Source organism: Mustela nivalis, assembly GCF_964662115.1.
Source record: "Mustela nivalis genome assembly, chromosome: 10".
In the NCBI taxonomy this organism is placed as follows: domain Eukaryota; kingdom Metazoa; phylum Chordata; class Mammalia; order Carnivora; family Mustelidae; genus Mustela; species Mustela nivalis.
Window position 1 is genome coordinate 75,761,782 of NC_139029.1, and position 19,165 is coordinate 75,780,946.

At 34.4% G+C, this 19,165-nt stretch overlaps 1 protein-coding gene across 1 annotated transcript in view; it reads left to right on the top strand.

Moving 5' to 3' along the window:
- EPHX4 (epoxide hydrolase 4) overlaps positions 1 to 19,165 on the top strand; it is a 45,179-nt gene that overhangs the window by 23,177 nt on the left and 2,837 nt on the right. Inside the window, exon 6 of the mRNA XM_082688688.1 lies at positions 1,133 to 1,281. Coding sequence (XP_082544814.1) covers positions 1,133 to 1,281 — 149 coding nt within the window. The remainder of the gene's footprint in view (positions 1 to 1,132; positions 1,282 to 19,165) is intronic.

Genomic DNA, 19,165 nt, shown 5'->3' on the forward strand with positions numbered 1-19,165 from the left:
CTGGGGATCAACTACTCCATAGTACGTAATCATCTCTATCTTCTCTTGGAGTATTCAGAACACATACCATCATGTGGCTATACCATAGTTTATTCAACCAACCTCCCACTGATGGAAATTTTGTTTCCAGTCTTTTGCTATTACAAATAATGTTTCAATTAATCACCTCCCCCATAAATCATTTCATAGTTTTGCAGGTGTGTTTTGGGGCTGAGGGATCTGCATTTTATTTTGTTTTTTAAGGACTGATTTATTTATTTTGGAGAGAGAGAAGCAGGAGCAGAGAGGGAGGGGAGAAAAATCCTTAGCAGATTCCCCACTGAGCATGGAGCCAGACATGGGGCTCATCCCAGGAACCTGAGATCAGGGTCTCTGAGACCCTGAGCTGAAATCAAGAGATAGATACTTTGTGGACTGAGCCACCCAGGTGCCCTGAGGGATTTGCATTTTAAATAAGAATCCCAATGATTCTGATGCAGGTGATTTGATCTACACTTTGAGAAATGCGGGTAGAGAGCAGTGTTTTTAAATTTGTGGGTGGGGCCCACTCATGAGTCAAGAAATCAGTTTAGTGGCTTGCAATTTGAATTTTTAAAAATAAAGTAGAAGAGAAGTGAGTTGAAAATATCACTACACACTATAATAAGAGTAAGGGATATTTCTTTTAACTTTTGTTTCAGAAATATAAGTGTAGGAGTATAGACTGGATCATGATATAAAATGTGTTTGTTACTCTGGATTGTGGTTAAAAAAAAGTTCATACAGTTGTGGGGGGAGAATAGATTGGTTGTCAGTAAACAGATCAACTACTGTTAGAATATTATGGAAGGCTTTAGAGTGGTGATACTATCTGAGCTTTAGCCTTGTAGAAAGTGAATAGGCACAAAGAAAGACAGGTTGCTTTTCCTAAAGGTGACGTGTACATGGGGGATTCAAAGGGAAGAATATCAAAAGTCAGGCCAGGAAAGCAAAAATGTGTCTAATGTGCTTGTAAACAATGAGGTCTTCTACTTGGCTAGAGCAGAAAGGGGGAGTTATCACTCACACTGACCATTCTCTTTCAAAAGCCAAAGCTTTAGTTTATGGTGAGGTAACTAAAAAGTTTTAATTATTTTCTTTTCACTTAAATTAGGCTTTGAAACATTTGTTCACCAGTCACAGCACTGGCATTGGAAGAAAAGGATGCCGATTAACAACAGAAGATCTTGAAGCTTATATTTATGTCTTCTCCCAGCCTGGAGCATTAAGTGGCCCAATTAACCATTACCGAAATATCTTCAGGTCAGTATAATTTCTTTTTAGCTAAATGAAATATTCGTTCCCTGAAAAGCCAATATTTTTTTTTTCCAAGTTTTATTTAAATTCCAGCTAATTAACATACCATGCAATACTAGTTTTAGGTGTAGGATTTAGTGATTCAACACTTAACATGCAACACCCAGTGCTCATCTCAAGTGTCCTCCTTAATACCCAATCCCTGTTTAACCCACCCCCTATCCACCTCCCCTCCAGTGATCTTCAGATTGTTCTCTATACTAAAAGGTCTGTTTCTTGGTTTGCCTTTCCGCCCCCCGCTGGCGTTCATTTGTTTTGTTTCTTAAATTCCACATATGAATGAAATCATATAATTTTTGTCTTTCTCTGACTGACTTCGTTTAGCATAATACTCTCTAGCTCCACCCATGTCATTGCAAATGGCAAGATTTCATTATTTTTTATGGTTGAATAATAGTCCATTGTTGTGTGTGTGTGTGTGTGCGTGTGTGTGCATATATATGTATATATATGTATATGTGTATGTATACCACATCTTCTTTATCCATTCATGAGTCGATGGACATTTGGGCTCTTTCCATAATTTGGAAACTGACAACAGGAAAAAACGTGTTGGCAAGGAAGCAGAGAAACGGAACCCTCTTGCACGTTGGTGGGAATGCAAACTGGTGCAGCCACTCTAGAAAACAGTATGGAGATTCCTCAGAAAGTTAAAAATAGAGCTACCTTATGATTCAGCAATTAAATAAACTAGGTATTTACCCAAAGGATTAAAAAATGTGAATTCAGAGGCATACATGCAGCCCTGTGTTTATAGCAACACTCTCGACAATAGCCAATATTTTATTTTTAAGATTACATTCACTGTTTATCCAAAGACTCAAATAAAGTGTTCTGATTTTGTAAGTTGCATAATCTTTTCTTAAGGAAACTTTAAACATGGAAAAGTAGAGAGAATAGTATAATGGATCCCCCATGTAGTTGTCACTTATTTTATCTGTAACTCTATCCACTTCTGCTTTACCTTTGGATTATAATGAATAGATGTGTATTTGTAATCTTATTTTTAATGTTCATTATTCATTCAAGAAATATTTATTAAGCACTTTCTACATTCTGGCCTATGCCAGCACTCAAGATAAAGTAATAAGCAAAACTAGACAATAGTTCCTGATCTGACTAGCCAAGGGGGAAAAACAGACATCAAGCATGTAACCACAGCAATGAATATATTGTTATAAATAAAGACATTGAAAGAAAGGGATGAGAACTGAACAAATAATGTTTGAATAGAGAAATGACGAATGAGTTGCATAATGACTAGATAAAGTTGGGGATGGAGGGACTGACATTCCAGAAAAAGGAAATAGCATGTACCAAAGCTGCATGGGAAGACAGAGAATTGTGGTTTTAAGTAATACAACGAGGGCTAATATGGCTAGCACAGAGAAGACATTGAAATGAAAATGGTTCCAAGAATTACAGTGGCTGGTCATGCAGAGCTGCATAGATAATATTAAGTACTTAAGAGCTATGAATGTGACACTAATAAATGAGTGTTTCAAGCAGTAAAGAGAAACAATCCAATCTCTGTTTGGATAAATTCATTCAATGTAAGAAAAGTACAGTGGTCCAGGCTAAAGAGCATGGTAGTAGCCTGAAGTAGTCTGAAGGCAGTGGATATGGGGAGAATCAGTAGATTTAAGAGATATTTAAGAGGAAAAGTGACAGGGGTTGGTGATGGGTTAGTTGGGGGTGGGTAGGATGAGAAAAAGAGGGATGTCAAGGATGGCTCCTGAATTCCTGGCTTGAACAGCTGTATGGATAGTCATGCCATTCACTGAGATAGAAAACACTAGAAGAGAACTGGTTTTGAGGGGAAGTTCATAAACTTTATTGATCTTGAACTAGTGGAGATTGAGATGGTACCTTAAATATTCAAAAAGGTAGATAGATACGAGGGTTTGGAATTCAAAGGTTGGGAATCTGTGCTGAAGATATGTAAAATCTTGGTGTCACTGGCAGAGACAAATGATGCTTTTGTTCAGAAGATATTGTCTAGGGAGGGGCGCCTGGGTGGCTCAGTGGTTTAAAGCCTCTGCCTTCAGCTCAGGTCATGATCCCAGGGTCCTGGGATCGAGCCCCGTATCGGGCTTTCTGCTCAGCGGGGAGCCTGCTTCCCCCTCTCTCTGCCTGCATCTCTGTCAAATAAATAAATAAAATCTTTAAGAAAAAAAAAAAAGAAGATATTGTCTAGGGAGAAAGTATAGAATGAAAGACAAGATATGGAGATTTGTCTGTTTGGGTTTGGGCTCTAGATGGGAGAAAAATATTTCCCTTAAGAATTTGCAACCCAGGGGCACCTGGGTGGCTCAGTGGGTTAAAACCTCTGCCTTCGGCTCAGGTCGTGATCCCAGGTCTTGGGATCGAGCCCCGCATCGGGCTCTCTGCTTAGCAGGGAGCCTGCTTCCCTACCTCTCTGCCTACTTGTAATCTCTGTCTGTCCAAAAAAAAAAAAAAAAGAAAGAAAGAAAGAAAAAAAAAAAGAATTTGCAATCCACAGCATGCCTTGAAAAGGGTTTAGGACCTTGAATTTATGCTACCTCTGTAACACTAAAATTATCAGGGAAAACATTATATTTCAATATCATTCTAGGCTGATAACAATTCCTAGCAAGCTTGGCAGAAACAAAGGCAGAATTTCTCTGGAGGATACATTTCAACTAAGACTTACAATATTCCCACAGATAAAAATCCTGTGAAGATGAGTTCATAATCCAAATTATGAAAAACACTAATCTACCATGAACGAGTCAGAAAACAATTGCAGCAGAACCCTTACACATTTCAAATACCGGAACTATCAGATTATAAAGTATGTTTAAATCATTAAATATATGAAAGAATAAAAAATAAGAGAAAGAATAAGAAAATATCAAGACTGCTGGAAAGAGCAGAAAGGAACAAAAGAAGTTCTCGAAAAGAAAAACTTGGTTATTGAAATCTAAAATTCCATAAATGAGTTAAATAGCAGATCAGACAAACTAAAGAGAATTATGAATTGGAAGATAGCTCTGAAAAAATCACCTAGGATCTAGCTTAGATAAAGAAGTGAAAATATAAAAGATAGGTTATATTTGACATAGAGGATGAAATTAGAAATTATATAGATAGATGATAGCATTAGATACACATATTCATGCTAAGAATTTTTTTTCTAGTAAAATAAAATAGAAATAGAGTGTATTATTTTCTTTTTTAAAGATTTTATTTATTTGACCGAGAAAGATACGGAGAGAGAGGGAACACAAGCAGGGGGAGTGAGAGAGGGAGAAGCAGGCTTCCCGCCAAGCAGGGAGCCTGATATGGATCTCGATTCCAGGACCCTGGGATCATGACCTGAGCTGAAGGCAGACACTTAAGGACTGAGCCACCCAGGCGCTCTAGTGTATTATTTTCAAACCAGTAGAGGGTGACAAGAAAGCTATTTATTCAAAACAAGGCAGGAAAAGAGAAAAAGGAAGCAAATAGAAATCACAAAATAAGATGTCAAAAACAATTTAAATATGTCAGTAAGCATAATAAATATGAGTGTATTATACTTGTCAGTTAAAAAACTAAATATCAGATTGGATTGAGTCACAATTAAAGCATAAAGACACAAAAGGGTTGAAAGTAGGAAGATGGGAAAAAGTTACAGTGGGTATGTTTTATTTTATTTATTTAAAGATTTTATTTTAAGGTAATCTCTAAGCCCAACATGGGGCTTGAACTACAATCCCAAGATCAAAAGTTGCATGCTCCACCGACTAAGCCAGCCAGGTGCCTCTCTAGTGGGTCTTATTTTAAACAAAACAAAGTCTCTCAAACTCTTTGAATAGAGAATCCAAGGGGAGTCATGAAATTATATGAATGGTGGAGAAGAGGAAAACCCAAACCTTCTTTTTTGACTAACAACAACAGAATTTATAAATATAAATGTAAAAATCTTCAGCAAAACAGAGATGTTAATTTAAAGCATATTTGTGGGTACCCTTTTATCAAACAAGGCAATGATTAGAAAGGCAGACTGACATTGCTTATGCTACAGGTTATATCTCGTAGGATATAGCAGCACTGTCAAGTCCATGTTTTGTTATTTGTTTGTTTTTTAGAAATAACATTTGTAAAGAGAGCTCTAAGAGAAAATAGAATGACATATTTTCATACAAGTCTAAATTTTTAATAGGAGAAAAAAATAATAGTTTTTAAATGTTCTTGATTTATCCCTTTATCAAAGTTACCTTTGTGATACAAAGCAAGTAGCTACAAGGAAAGAGAGAAAATATTCTCATCTTTCTGAGGCTCTTTTACTAACAATTGTTCATTAGGAGGCCCTGCATTCCCAAGAGTAAGCTCTAGAATCCTACTAATTAGCATGGAGAGAGAAAGAGTGAAAAAAAGCAGGCCTGTGAAGGTCAAAACTTAAAATTTTATATAAAGGTGAAAGACAGTTTGAAATTAGTTGCTATAGGTTAAATCTAGCTGGGTCAAGGTCACATCAGACCTTCTGGAAGCTCAACTGACCTCTTCTGATGGTTCTTTACAAAGGGGTAATTGAGACCACGTACATAATTTAAAATGGTTATGCAATATATAATGACTACAAAGTATGGTATATTATACTCAGCTAGGGAAATCCTTCTCATTTATCACCCTGTTTCCTCAGGACCATAACCTCATTTAAGGACTCTCAAACATTGGGAGCCAAGGAACTAGAATGAGCTAGGAATTGGATTAACAGTAGGATCTAACCTGCAAAAAGATAAATAAGTGAAACCTATAACAAAACATCAAATAATAAAGCAAAAACTGAAACTTACAAGGAAAAATGGCAAATCCACAATTACTACTTGAGATTTAAATAACTTCTCTCGGGACGCCTGGGTGGCTCAGTGGGTTAAGCCGCTGCCTTCGGCTCAGGTCATGATCTCAGGGTCCTGGGATCGAGTCCCACATCGGGCTCTCTGCTCAGCAGGGAGCCTGCTACCCTCTCTCTCTCTCTCTGCCTGCCTCTCCGACTACTTGTGATTTCTCTCTGTCAAATAAATAAATAAAATCTTTTAAAAAAATAAATAAATAAATAACTTCTCTCAAAAGTTGACCAATCAAGCAGGAAATAAATTAAATAAATTAATACGGAAGATTTGAATGACATCTTTGATCTGATGAACAATTCTAGAATCCTGCATCCAATAATCAGAAAATACACAGTATTTTTAGGTACATAGAAATGTTTACAAAGATTGATTACATACTAGAGTACAGAGCAAATCCTAACCAATACTAAAGAAAGGATCAATATCATATAGATTGTTTTCTCTGAATATAATTCAGTTAGAAATGAACAATAATGACAAACTTTTGGAAAACTCCATATATTCAGAAACTTAAAAAACTTTTATATTACTCATGGCTATGATCCAGTAATTGCACTACTAGGTATTTACTCAAAGAAATAAAAAATACTGATTCAAAGGGATACAAGCATTTTTATAGTAGCATTATCAGCTATAGCCAAATTATGGAAACAGTCCCAGTGTCTGTCGACTAATGAATGGATAAAGATGTGGTATACAAATACCATGGAATATTACTCAGCCATAAAAAAGAATGAAATTTTGTCATATCTAACAATATGGATGAAACTAGAGAGGATTATGCTAAGTAAGAAAAATAAGTCAGTCAGAGAAAGACACACACCATATGAATCCATGCATATGTGGAATTTAAGAAACAAAACAAATGAGTAAGGGCTAAAAAAAGAGAGAGAGAGACAAAACAAGAAACAGAGTCTTAACTATAGAGAACAAACTGATGTTTACCAGATTGGAGGAGGGTGGAGAGCTTGGTTAAATAGGTGATGGGGATTAAGGAGTGCACTTCTGAAGAGCATCAGGTGTTGTATGGAAGTGTTAAATTACTATATTGTATGCCTGAATCTAGTATTAAACTTTATGTTAACTACCTGGAATTTAAATAAAAAGTTTTAAAAAATTATTCATGGATACCTGGGTGGCTTAGTTGGTTAAGCATCCATCTCTTGATTTCAGCCCAGGGTCATGAGTTCAAGCTCCACATTGAGCTCAATGCTGGGCATGGAGTCTACACAAAAAATGTTTTTTAAAAAATTACTCACGAATGAAAAAAATAATGGAAATTAGTAAACACTAACAAAAAATAATAAAAGCAAAACAAAAGCAAATAAAATCAAAGACTAAGATGCAATAAAGAGAATCAAAAAAATCAAAAGCAGATTATTTGAAGATCATTAATACAGACAAAATTTTGCCAAGATTGGTTTAAAAAATGAATAAACAATATTGAGCAGAAAATAGATATAAGTAGAAACTTATAACTTGCAACTTATATATATAACTTACATAAGTTATAACTTATATATATATAACCTATATAACATATATAACTTATAACTTATATATATGTATAACTTATATAAGTTATAAGTTTATACTTATATCTATTTTCTGCTCAATATTGTTTATAAACTTTATTGTTTATAAACTTATAACTTATAGTATAAACTTATAACTTATAACATATATATATATATAACTTATATAAGTTATAAGTTATAAGTTTATACTTACATACTTATATAACATAACAGAGACGAAAATATAAAATTTAGATTAACAAATTGGAGAACTTCGGCAAAATGGGCAGCTTTGAAGAAAAATATAGCGGCTGTGGCACCTGGGTGGCTCAGTTTGTTAAGCATCTGCATTTGGCTCAGGTCATGATCAGGGTCCTGGGATCAAACCTGCGTGGGTTCCCTGCTTAGTGGGGAGTCTGCTTCTCCTTCTCCCTCTGCCTGCTGCTCCCACTGCTTGTGTTCTCTCTCTCTGTCAAACAAATAAATTCTAAAAAAAAGAAAAAAGAAAAATACAGCAACCAAATTGACACGTGAAGAATTAGAAAACCTGAATAGACATAACAGTTATTGAACTTGAATTACTAATTTAAAGCACTTCTGCAAGAACACAATACACATCCACACAAACAGGCATAGGTGGTTTATAAATAAGTTCTGATGCAGAAATTCCACTTTTTTTTTTTTTTTAAGATTTTATGTATTTAATTGAGAGGGCAAGGGAGCATGAGCAGGGGAAGGGGCAGAGGGAGAGGGAAAAGCAGACTCTGCGTTGAGCAGGGAGCCTGATGCGGGGCTTGATCCCAGGACCGCAAGATCATGACCTGAGCTGAAAGCAGACACTTAACTGACTAAGGCACCCAGACACCCTTAGAAATCCCACTCTTTAATAGACACTTTTAGACATTATAGAAAGAAGCCATTTGCTTCAGCTCATTTTGTGAAGCTGGTATAACTTTCACTCCAAAACAAGACAAGGACTGTATAAAACAGGAAAATTATAGGTCAAACTACATTATGAACATGATCCATAAATGCAAAATGGAATAATTTTGAACTGAATCCAGCATGCTTTGAAAGTTAAACCAGTTAGTGTTAAAATTCATTACTTTAATTTACCATAGTAACAGATTAAAAGGAAAAAAATGATCATCTAAATAAATTAAGGGGCACCTGCGTGGCTCAACTGGTTAAGCATTTGCCTCTGTTCAGGTCATGATCCTGGGGTTCTGGGATCAAGTCCCATGTAGGGCTTCTTGTGGTGGGGAGACTGCTTCTCCCCCTCCCTCTGGCCCTCCTCCCTGCTTGTGCATGCTCTCTCAATCTCTCTCTCTGTCTTTCAAATAAATATATTAAAAATCTTTAAAAAACAAAATTAAGAAGAAGGATTCAATAATATTCAACACATACTCATGTAACAGCTCTTGGTAATCTAGAAACAGAGGATGTGAAATTGGGCCTCAAGCTAGATAAGCCAGAATCTCCTGCAGGGATAGTTTGAGAAACTAACCTTTGCTTTACTTAATTGTCCAAGAAAAAAAATAAGGTTTTGAAAGTGTTTTTGCACTGGTTTTTTGCATTTGGGCAGCTGGCAGGCACATAAAAATATATTCCAGGAGTCAGGACCAAGAGAATAAAAAGCCTATACCAAAAGCAGAAAATACTTTGTGGTATTGTCCAATAACTGTATCGCCATGGGAAACTTTGGAAGATCTGGGAAGTCCTTCCTCTATCTGATAGAATAATGTTATCTTCTGTTTATAAAACCACCTTTGTAGGTTTCTTTTCCCTTTGCCATTAAACTTGATATTCTCTGTGTCTGTTAGTGTTTTTCTATTAATCACAATATGGTTCCATTATTACAACAATGCAGAAGGGAACGTCTGTCTACCAGAAACCTGTAACAAATATCAGACTTTATGATGACACACTGAAAAACATTTTCTTCAAAAATGAAGTCTAGGGGCACCTGGGTGGCTCAGTGGGTTAAGCCGCTGCCTTCGGCTCGGGTCATGATCTCGGGGTCCTGGGATCGAGTCCCGCGTCGGGCTCTCTGCTCGGCAGGGAGCCTGCTTCCTCCTCTCTCTCTGCCTGCCTCTATGCCTACTTGTGATCTCTCTCTGTCAAATAAATAAATAAAATCTTTAAAAAAAATGAAGTCTAAAGATAAACTTGGTGACTATAACTGCCTCTTTTCTCCACTGTATTGGAGGTCTTAGCCATATAAAAAAAAAAAGCTGGAAAAGTGTAAGTATTAGGAAAGCAGGAAACAAAGCCATCAATACATATATAATGTGGATGTTATCTAGAAAAAAAAACCTACAGAAAACTTATTCAAACAAAAATAGTTCAGCGAAGTTGATATATGTAAGTGTAATATACAAAAATATGATCTTATAAATGAATAATTTGGAAACACATTTTAAAAATAGATACCCTTATAATAGCAAAAAAAAATTATGTATATAGGAATGACTCTAACAAAAGATCACCTTTATGGATTGTCAAAGTTGATTGGAATTAGTAAAGAATACAGACTAAGAGCAGTAGCTATTTACTAATCAGTAGAGAAATATTTTAATATTTTAACAATCCATAAAGACTTGCTATTGTAAACCAGTGAAAATTAGCCCTGGTTTATAATATTCATGATTGAAAAACTTCAATATCATAGCTGTTGATTTTTCACAAATTTGCCTATAAATGTAATTTCAATCAAAATCATAAGAAATTTTAATGAAACTTGAAAAACTGATTCTGAAATTTGTATAGAAGAACAAAAGGCTGAGGATGACCAAGATAGTTTAAAGAAAAGGATAGATGGGTGTCTAACCCTATCCAATATTAAGGCTTATAATGAGAATCTAAAATTAATAAAATATGGAGTTTACTCTGGGATAGAAAGGTTGATTAATGGAACAGAAAAGAAAGCCCCAAAATGGAACTGTACATATGGAAACTTGCTATGACATAGAACATTTTAAACCAGTGGTTAAAATATTCCATACATGTTGCTGGAACAATTGGATATCCAAATAGAATAACATGAGATTAGATTCCTAGCTCTTACTAAATAAGAAATCAACCTTAGGGAAATTTTTTTTAAGATTTTATTTATTTATTTTACAGAGAACAAAGTAGCAGAGAGGCAGGCAGAGAGAGAGAGAGAGAGAGAGAGAAGCAGGCTCTGCACTGAGCGGAGAGCCTGATGCGGGGCTCGATCCCAGGGTCCTGGGATCATGACCTGGGCCGAAGGCAGAGGCTTTAACCCGCTGAGCCACCCAGATGCCCCAACCTTAGGGAAATTTTATTTTATTTTATTTTATTTTTAAAGATTTTATTTATTTATTTGACAGAGAGAGAGATCACAAATAGGCAAAGAGACAGACAGAGAGAGAGATGAGGAGAAGCAGGCTCCCAGCTGAGCAGAGAGCCCTATGCGGGACTCGATCCCAGGCCCCTGGGATCATGACCTGAGCCGAAGGCAGAGGCTTAACCCACTGAGCCACCCAGGTGCCCCTCTTAGGGAAATTTTAAAAAATGAAATATGATAAGCAAAACTTTCAAATGTTTGGAAAGTAAGAAAAAGCTTTCATGACCTCAGGTAGGAAGGATTTCTTAAATAAGACACAAAGAGCTTAAATTATGAAGAATACTGATAAATTTGACTACATGAAAAACATCTATATAATAAAAGATACCATAAAATGGTGAGGCAAGCTTTAGATGGGGAAAAGTTAATTGCAATACACAATCAATCATGAACTAATAATATCTAGGGTTTATAAAGAATGGAATGGATAAAGAACATAAAATGGGTAAAGGATATAAAAAGGCAATTCACAGAAGAGAAATTAAATGGTCAATGACTTGAAAGATGCTCAAACTTACTAATAGTCAGATATAGGATATAAGTTTTACTGCTTGTAATAGAGATCTAAAATAAAAGCATAAAGAAATATATATATTTCTCTCACAAGTGAAAGTCTAGGCTGGTGTATTGGCTGTGCTCCATGAAGTCATGGAGTTCTTAAGTCACTCTTCGATGAGAGATGTAGGCACTTTATGTTTTGTTCTGCCATCCTGGGGGTGTTGCCCTTGTTCTTGGGATACAAGATGGTTCACCACCATGTTTACATTTCAGTCAGTGGGAAGACGGGAAGGGCGGGCATACTGGACACAACTTAGAAGATGCACACATTGTTTCTAATAAATGACATATCCTCACCTTGCTGCAAGAACGCTTGCAAGTGTATTCAGTCTTTATTCTGGGTGGCCCTTAGTCCAACTGAAAATTGGATTTTCTATCACTATAGTGGAATGGAAGAAGTTTTAGGGAACAATCTCTACATCAATGAGAAGTATTCCATCTCAAATGAATGGAAAAATTTAAACTTTCGAGAACAAGTGTTGGCAATGGTGTAGAGGAAGATGAATTCTTACATACTGCTTTGGAGCCTACAGTCCATTTGGAAAACAGCTTGACAATATTGACTAAAGTTGAAGATGTCCATATTCTCTGAGGAAACAATTCTGTTTGGGGAATGTACTTTAAGAAAACCTTCCATAAGTGCACAAGTGTACAAGAATAAGATCAATATTATCTGAATCATCAAAGTAATTGGAAAATTTTAAGTGGCCATTAACAGGACAATGGATCAACTGTGGTATAATCATAAGATGAAATTCTATATGGGAGTGAAAATGGAGTAAACTAAATGTATCATCAATGGATAATCTTAAAAATAAAACATTAAAGCACAAAAGCAAGTTGTGGAAGAATATGTACAGTATTAGATCATTTATGTGAAGTTATAAAAAATGTAAAACACCTCCATCTATTGTTTATAGAAATATATGTACTGTATTAGGGAAGAGCTGATAAATAGTACCCCTTTTTCCTGCTCAATTTCTGAGCCAGTTCAGAAATCAAACAAGAGTCAGCAAATGAAAACCAAACTATCACCTTCATTACTGATAAAGGAGAGACTATGGCTTAATATGAGAACCAGAATGGTCTTGCTAATGCTCTAGTGCCAGTCTAAACTTTAGATCAGATCACCTGTGGAAAAGTTTGCAGAACGAACTCTACTTCCCTTGCCTCTCAAGTCACTGCCTTCCACAAATCTGGTAGAGAGAGGAAGAGAAAGGGATTGAATTTCTTACTCTCAGGACATATTTGATAGACACACCTAGTTCAACGCCCTGAACCAGCAACTGTCACTCACCATTCAGGGGCGGAACATGATCCAGGAGGGGTTAAGGAAAACCACTCCTCAAAGAAACCATAGGAATGGGGAGAGGTATCTTAATACACACAATACAAGTTTAAAAACATCATGGGGATGATAAGAACTAAATTCAACCTAGTCATTCCCCTTTGGTAGTGGTTCTTCATCATAGTGTGTAGCAGAATCACGTGGAGAGCATGTTAAAATGCAGATGGCTGTACCCCACCATTCGGTCTGGGATGGGTCCTAAGTGTTGTCATTTCTGAGAAGTTCTCAGGTGATGCTGATGCTTCTTGTCTGTTGACCACACTTTGAGAACTACTGCCTTAGGGTGAGTAGAAGAAAAATGTTATCAAGGAAAGGTCAAGAGAAAGGTGTCATCATATTTGCAGTGTTTTATTTCTTAAGCTGGTAGTGAGTATATTGATGCGATTGTTTTCTACAGTGTCTTCTTAAAGTAGTAAAATATTTCCACATAGAAAAGTAAGGATGGAGTGTATAACACTCTGGAAATTGCTGGTTTAATACTTATACATCAGCTGATAATTCAGACTTTGGAAAAGTAATATGGTAAAACAGACTTATTTGAAATAAGTATGTTAAAAATATATTTTGATAGGTTGAATAATTAGCAATATTGACCAGAAACTGTTACTACTTGTTACAGTGTTTAGATTTTTCAAATTGTTACTATACTTAGTAAGATTAGTAATTTTTAATCACATATATTTTATCAAGTGTTTTCCCAATAAGTTCTTCAGCTTAACATACTCTTCTAAAATAATGTTTTACTATTTATTTGCTTGTTTATTTGCTTATTTTTTTATATTGAGGTATGATTGACTTAAAACATTATAGCGGTTTCAGGTGTACAATGTAATGATTCAATATCTGTATACATTGTGAAATGATCACCAAAAGTCTAATTAACATTGTCCCTATACCGAGTTATAAATTATTTTTCTTATGATGAGAACTTTTAAGATCTCTCTCAGCAACTTTTAAATATGCAGTACAGTATACTGTAGCCACAATGCTGTACATACTTTTTTTTTTTTAAAGATTTTATTTATTTATTTGACAGAGATCACAAGTAGGCAGAGAGGCAGGCAGAGAGAGAGAGGAGGAAGCAGGCTCCCTGCTGAGCAGAGAGCCTGATGCGGGACTCGATCCCACGACCCTGAGATCATGACCTGAGCCGAAGGCAGCGGCTTAACCCACTAAGCCACCCAGGCGCCCTGTACATACTTTTTAATTATTTTTTTCTTTTCAGGTTTTTATTTAAATTCTACTTAGTTAACATATATGCTAAAATTGATTTCAGGAGTAGAATTCACTTACATAGGGGCGCCTGGGTGGCTCAGTGGGTTAAGCCACTGCCTTCGGCTCAGGTCATGATCTCGGAGTCCTGGGATCAAGTCCCACATTGGGCTCTCTGCTCAGCAGGGGGCCTGCTTCCCTTCCTCTCTCTGCCTGCCTCTCTGCCTGCTTGTGATCTCTCTCTGTCAAATAAATAAATAAAATCTTAAAAAAAAAAAAAAAAGAATTCACTTACATACAATACCCCAGTGCTTGTCACAAGTGCCCTCCTTAATGCCCATCACCCATTTAACCCACCCCCCCACCCACCTCCATCCATTAACCTTCAGTTTGTTCTCTATCATTTTTTCCTCCCCGTATGTTCTTCTGTTTATTAAATTCCACATGAGTGAAATCATATGGTATTTGTCTTCCTCTAACTGACTTAATTCTTTTAACATAATATACTCTAGCTCCATCTAGGGCATAGCAAATGGCAAGATTTCATTCTTTCTGATGGCTTAGTAATATTTTATTATATATTATTTTATAATATATAATATATAATATTTTATAATATATTATAATATTTTATTATATATTATATAGTTATATATAAATATATTTTTATATAGTGGTATATATGGTGAGATATATCTATATATCTATATTTATATCAATCTATCTATATCTATATCTATCTATCTATATATATGCCATAATTTCTTTATCTATCCCTCAGTTGATGGGCATTTGGGCTGTTTACATAATTTGGCTATTGTTGACAATGCTGCCATAAACATTAGGATGCATGTGCCCCTTTGAATCAGTATTTTTTGTTTTTTTGGGTAAATAGCTAGTAGTGCAATTGATGGGTCATAGGGTAGTTCCATTTCTACCTTTTTGAGGAAGCTCCATACTGTTTTCCAGAGTGGCTACACCAGTTTGCATTCCCACCAACAGTATAAGAGATTTCCCCTTTCTCCGCATCCTAACACCTATTGTTTCCTGTGTTGTTAATTTTAGTGATTCTGACAGATGTGAAGTGGTATCTCATCCTGGTTTTGATTTGTATTTCCCTGATGATGAGTGATGTTGGGCATCTTTTCATGTGTCTGTTAGCCATTTGTATGTCTTCTTTGGAAAAGTATCTGTTCATATCTTCTGCCCGATTCTTCTCTGGATTGTTTATTTTTTGGGTGTTGAGTTTGATAAGTTCTCTACAGATTTGGGGTACTAGCCCTTTATCTGTTAAAATATTTGCAAATATCTTCTCCCATTCTGTAGGTCGCCTTTTATTTTGTTGACTGTTTCCTTTGCTGTGCAGAAGCTTTTTATCTTGATGAAGTCCCCATAGTTCATTTTTGCTTTTGTTTTCCTTGCCTCCAGAGAGGTGTCTAGTAAGAAGTTGCTATGGCTGAGGTCAAACAGGTTGCTGCCTGTGTTGTCCTTTAGGATTTTGATGGTTTCCTGTCTCACATTTAAGTCTTTCATCCATTTTGAATTTACTTTTGTGAGTGGTCTAAGAAAATGGTCCAGTTTCATTCTTCTGCATGCCGCTGTCCAGTTTTCCCAACACTATCTGTTGAAGACATTTTCTTTTTTCCATTGAATATTCTTTCCTGCTTTGTTGAATAATAGTTGACCATATAGCTGTGGATCAATTTCTGGGTTCTCTATTGTGTTCCATTGATCTATGTGTCTGCTTTTGTGCCATTATCATACTGTCTTGATTCTTATAGCTTTGTATTATAGCTTGAAATCTGGAATTATGATGCCTCCAGCTTTCCTTTTCTTTTTCAGAATTGCTTTGGCTATTTAGGGTCTTTTGTGTAGATTGCTTTGGGTAATATGGCAATGTTCTTCCAATCCATGAGTCTGTAGTATTTTTCCATTTTGCTGTGTCCTCTTAAATTTCTTTCATCAGTGTTCTATAGTCTTCAGAGTGCAGATCTTTTACCTCTTTGGTTAGATTTATTCCTAGGTATCTTATTGGTTTTGGTGCAATTGTAAATGAGATTGATTCTTTGATTTATTTTTCTGCTGCTTTATTATTGGTGTATAGAAATGCAACAAATTTCTGTCAATTGATCCTATCCTGTGACTTTGTTGAATTCATATATTAGTTCTAGCAATTTTTTGGTAGATACTTTCCCTTTTTTATTATTTTATTTATTTATTCAACAGAGAGACATAGCAAGAGAGGGGACACAAGCAGGGGAGTGGGAGAAGGAGAAGCAGACTTCCCACTGAGCAGGGATCCTGATGTGGGACTCCATCCCAGGATTCCCGGATCACAACCTGAGACAAAGGCAGACACTTAATGACTCAGCCACCCAGGCATTCCTGGTGGATACTTTCTTTTATATGTAACATATTTCAGGGGCATCTGGGTGGCTCAGTCAGTTAAGCATCTGACTTTTGATTTTGGTTCAGGTCATGATCTCAGTGTTGTGGTATTGAGTCCCACATTCAGCTCTGTGCTCAGTGGGGAGTCGGTTTGAGAATCTTTCTCTCTCTCTGTCCCTCCCCCCACTCACACGCACACTCTCTCTAAACTGGATAAATACATCTTAAAAAAAAAAAGTGTAATATATTTCATGTGAAGTTCAGCGATTTAAAACCCCAGGACCAGAGAATATATCTTCTTTTCATTTTCTGGAAACTTCTCCCTTGTATCCCCAATTTGATCTGGTGATGAATTTCTATTTTTCTTGCTTTTATTCTTTTTTGTAATTCAAAAATTTTATTTATTTTTTAATTGTGTTAATTCAACTATAATTGTCATACAGTATTCTTTTAGTTTCAGTTATACAATATAGTGATTCAACGATTCTATACATTACTCAGTGCTCTTCACCTATTTCCCTCATTTCCCTGACCCACTTCTCTTCTGGCAACTACCAGTTTGTTCTCTACAGTGAAGAGTCTGGGTTTTTTGTTGTTTGTCCTTTTTTTTTTCTTTGTTCATCTGTTTTGTTTTTTAAATTCCACATATGAGTGAAGAATTTATTTTTTTCTTTGTTTTTTGACTAGTTGTCTTTAAAAAAAATTTTTTTTTCATTTATTTATTTTCAGCATAACAGTATCATTATTTTTTCACCACACCCAATGCTCCATGCAATCCGTGCCCTCTATAATACTCACCACCTGGTACCGCAACCTCCCACCCCCCCCGCCCCACTGAGGGGTCTCAGATTGTTTTTCAGAATCCATAGTCTTTTAAAACTCCTTTTACATTACTGATTCAATTATCAGATGCTCACATATTGTTAAATATGTGGGTAACTGTTATAAAATGTTTTACTTTTGAATATTTTATGACCTCTAGAATTTGAGTGACTTGCACGTTTGTATAGCAATCCATGTATCAACATTAAGTATAAAGTTTATTTTTCTATTAGTTTACCCATTCACAAAGAAATTAATTTTTAAGAACATTATAATCAAATGATGGCCACTTGAATCGGAGTCAAATGTTAAGTCCTTAGTGAACATATGTTCTAGCAGCATCCTATCAAACCCAAGTAGCCACAAGTCATTATTTTTGATAACTAACAAAAATGGAAGTCAGTGCTGGAGAGTGTCTAGTGACATGTTCATTCTCATGCTTAGTCAACAAGAATGTAACTAATCCATCCCACCTTTCTGAAAAATAGTGTAGTAGTAGGTGTTCAAAGCTTTAAAAATATTTATTTTCCTTAGCTCAGGAATTCCACTTCTATGGCTCAAGCTGAAAGAAATGATCTGAAATGCCAAAAAAGATTTAGGCACGAAATGCTCATTATAGCATCACTGAAAACATCCCCTTGTTTAAACTGATGATATCATCTAAACATTCATTTATACGACAATAGTCATTTATGGGTCATAACACCACAAAATACTCTCTCTTACAATTACTTTTGAAAAACATTATAACATAATATATAACATTATAAAATGAGAAAATTCTCATTATAATTTTATATATAACTTTATATATATTTTATTTATCATTATATATTAAGTATATATTTATTAATATATAAATATATACTTAATATATAATGATGCATAAATATAAATAATAAAATATATAAATATATATAAAGTTCAATAAATATACACAATTTATATACAATATATAAAAATTGTTATATATTTTATTTATCATTATATATTAAGTATATATATAAATATATAAGTATATATATAAATATATACTTAATATATAATGATGTATAAATATAAATAATAAAATATATAAATATATATAAAGCTCAATAAATATACACAATTTATATACAATATCCATACTCACACCTCATGTTGAATTATAACTTGAGAATTTTCTCATTTTATAATGTTATATATTATGTTATTAATAGATATACACTAATATTTATATTATATTTATATTCATATATAATATATAAATAAATATATAATGTATAAGTGCATAAGTATATTATAAATATATTACATTGCATTTAATATAATATATTTATAATATATTAATATATTATATAATTGCTATTTAAATATTATATAAATATTATATTCATATAATTTATGTATTTATATAATTTATATATGTAAATATAAATACATTCATATGTAATATAGTTAATAAATTATAAAATATAAATATATCATAAATATATTATAACTATTTTAAAATTAAATATGTATTTAATTTACGTGTATTTGCATGTTTATTTACATTTATTTGCATATTTTATTTATTTGCATATATTATATTGTATACACATATAAATTATCATAATATTATTTATAGATTTATATAAATATATAAATAAATATATCTTTATATTTAATATATTTATAAATATATATATTTCTATATTATTCAACTATATGCATAGAAAATAACCAAAAGTCTATCTTTTATTGATGGAATTATGTATGGTTTTGTTCTTTATAC